The 3,594-nt window shown below is 33.3% G+C and overlaps 1 protein-coding gene across 1 annotated transcript; it reads right to left on the reverse strand.

Annotated features, from left to right (window-relative positions):
• Positions 1–2,783: 2,783 nt before the first annotated feature.
• LOC123648542 (guanine nucleotide-binding protein G(I)/G(S)/G(O) subunit gamma-5-like) lies at positions 2,784–3,252 on the reverse strand. Its single transcript, XM_045566398.1, has one exon. It carries the CDS (start codon positions 3,233–3,235, stop codon positions 3,029–3,031), a length of 207 nt encoding a protein of 68 aa, XP_045422354.1. The 5' UTR covers positions 3,236–3,252; the 3' UTR covers positions 2,784–3,028.
• Between the last annotated feature and the right edge of the window lie 342 nt (positions 3,253–3,594).

The raw sequence follows: 3,594 nt of genomic DNA on the forward strand, positions 1-3,594 counted from the left end.
GATAAAAGACTTAAATCTAAAGCATGAAACCATAAGAATTCTAGAAGAAAATGTTAGAAAAACTCTTCTAGATATTGGCCTAGGCAAAGAATTTATGAAGAAGACCCCAATGGCAATCACAGCAACAACAAAAATAAATAAATGGCACTTGATCAAATTAAAAAGCTTTGCATAGCTAAGGACATAATCAACAGAGCAAATAGACAACCTACAGAATGAGAGAAAATATTCACAAGCTATCCATCCAATAAGGGCTAATAACCAGAATCTACAACGAACTCAAACAAACCAGTAAGGAAAAACCAAACAATCCCATTAACAAGTGGGCAAAAGACATGAACAGAAGCTTTTCAAAAGAAGATAGACAAATGGCCTACACACTTACAACAAAATGTTCAACATCACTAATCATCAGGGAAATGCAAATCAAAACCACAATGAGATATCATCCTATCCCAGTTAGAATGGCTTTTATTAAACAGTCCAAAAACAACAGATGCTGCCATGGATCCAGAGAGAAAGGAATGCTTATACACTGTTGATGGGACTGCAAATTAATACAACCTCTATGGAAAACAGTATGGAGGTTCTTCAAAGAACTAAAAGTGGACTTACCATTCGATCCAGCAATCCCACTACAGGGTATTTCCTAAAGGAAAAGAAGTCATTTTTATAAAAAAAAGATACCTGTGTGTGAATGTTATTGCAGCACAATTTACGATTGCAAAGATGTGGAATCAACCCAAGTGCTCATCAATACATGAGGGGATTAACAAAATGTGGTATATGTACACTGTGGAATACTATGCAGCCACAAAGAAGGATGAATTAAGGACTTTTGCAATAATTTGGATAGACCTGGAGACCCTTCTCCTAACTGAAGTATCTAAATAATAGAAAAACAAACACCATATGTACTTGCTATTAAATTGGAACCTACCGATGAGCACACATGTGTACAGAGGGAAGTCAAACATGGTGGACATCAAGCAGTGGGGAGGAGGGGGAAATAGGCAAAAACCTAGCTAACAGGTACAGTGAACACTGGGTGATGGGCACACTTATAACTCTGACTTAAGTATAACAAAATTGATATATGTAACCAAAAACATTTGTACACCCATAATATTTTGAAATAAAAAATTACTTAATTTATTATTTATTATTTCTAACAGCTATGGAGAAAATATATCAAGAATGCCATGATGGCTCATAGTAAGAGTACCTGATTTATTCTTGCACAAATATCACACTTTTAATTACTGAAGTTTTCTGAATTTTAATATCTAATAATCTAATATTCCTTCCCTAACTCAGTGCAATTATTGCCTGTTTATTCTTTCAGGTGAAAGTAGGAATCATTTTTTTTCAATTTATGAAAATATCACATTGAATTAAATAACATTAAATAGAGCAATCAATTGTAAAGAATTGACACCTTTAATGTATTCTATCCAAGTTTTCTTTTATAATTTGCCATAACATTTTAGAATTTGATAGTTTTCCCCAAATACATTGTTCAATTTTATTAAGGTTGTTTATAGGCATTTCATATTTTTCCTGCTATTTTAATCAGGATCCCAGTTTTCATTATATTTTATAATTTGTTTTTAATGTTATAAAAACAAGCTATTGATTTTATGTATTTATTATGTATTCAGCCACTTTACTGAGCTCATTAATTCTTTTTTTTCTTTTAATTTTACTCCTTTGGGTCTTCTATAGATGCATTCTTATCTGCAAATAATAATAACTTTTTCCTCCTTAACAATACTTAGGCCTCCTTCCTTTCTATCCTATTTTTATCAAATTGGTCACAATGTGCAAAATAAATAAATAAATAATGGTGGGAAAAAAGACTATATATGATATGATTCTATAGAATATATTATTGCATTTATATGAAATTTTAAAAAACACAAAATTATAGCAACTAAAAGTGGATCAGTGGTTGCTTGTGGATCAGTGGGTCTAGTGGCAGTGGTGGTGATTTTTTTTTTTACTTTAATTTTTTGTTCATTTTTGAGACAGAGTCTGCTCTGTTGCCCCAACTAGAGTACAATGGTGTCATCATAGCTCACTGCAACCTCAAACTTCTGAGCTCAAGGGATCTTCCTGCCTCAGCCTCCTGAGTAGCTGGGACAACAGGTGGTCACCACACTTGGCTAATTTTTTTACTATTTTTGGTAGAGATGGGGGTCTCGCTCTCATTCAGGCTGGTCTCAAACTCCTGATATCAAGTGATTCTCCCACCTCGGCCTCCCAGAGTGCTCCCAGGTGTGAGCCGCCATGCCCAGCCTAGTAGTCATTTTAGAAAAACCTGAGAAAGATTTTGGGGGATAATGTGTATGCTCTATATTTTGATTTTGTACATTGGTATATACATTTTCAATACACATTAAACTATACACTTAAAATAGTGCATTTTATTTTATAAAAATTATACCTCCATAAAGTTGATTTAAAAAAACTCATGAAAATCGGGAGTAAAATAAAGAAGAACATTGTAATGAATATCTATCATTACCTCCATCAAACCCCATCACTAATGGCAAAAGTCAGAAACAGGATAGAGATGCCAACTATCACCATTTGTATTTGACATCATATTGAAATCAATGAAATGAAACAAACAAAAAACCGTTATAATCAAGTTTTTCAAAAGAAAAGCCATTAGCCATAGACAATATAATTAGGACTTAGAACATATAAGAGCATACACAAACTTTTAGAATTGGTATTAATGAACAGTTAATCAGAATATATAATAATAATACTTGTTTTTTTATACTAAGTATTTCATTGTATGCTGCTGCCAGTGTATATAAAACAATTATACCCTTGTGAAATAGATGCTCATGAAAATTCAGAGAAGTAGATGTTAAGTACAGACAAAAGAAGAAGTTTGTATATCATGGCACATGTGTTATAAGGATGAGTTTTTGTACAGGCTTCAAATTTAGTTCTTTCTTGAATATTCACTGGTTCATGAGAAGTGGTTTGGGTAACCTTTAAAAGGTTCATTTTACTACAAAAAGGAACAGACTTTCTGGGGTCTGAAGAGATTTGTACTCAAAGATACTCCAGTTAGCGGAGGATCATGCAGGGCATTCTGCAGACAGAATTGTTTCAAGTCTGCAGCTGCCTGGGAAACCTTAACGTGGTTGAGCCCAGCTTCCAGCTGGAGCTGTTGAACCACTCTCTTCATAGCAGCGACGCCGGAGGAACCAGACATGGTGCGCGAAAGACAGGTATGGGTCAGTAATAGTTGTGACTGATGATGGTGATGACCATGATGATGATAAGATGTCATTCATAATACGCAACAAAACTATATGTCACCTCAGAATAATAAAATGTGTGCAAAGATGTTAATGAAAAATACTATAGATCTTTATTTAAAAACTTAGAAAAACATAAATGAAGCCCTAAATAAAAATGGAGAAATAACTTGTGTGTAAGAATACAATATCATCACATAATAATTCTCCCCAAATTAAAAAAAATTTTCATTGAGCAGAGTATATCATGGGATTTGATAAGCAGATCATGAAATTCATATAAAACAGTAAAGACATTTATTTCAGGACTTAT

The sequence above is a fragment of the Lemur catta genome, chromosome 1, assembly GCF_020740605.2.
Source record: "Lemur catta isolate mLemCat1 chromosome 1, mLemCat1.pri, whole genome shotgun sequence".
NCBI lineage: Eukaryota > Metazoa > Chordata > Mammalia > Primates > Lemuridae > Lemur > Lemur catta.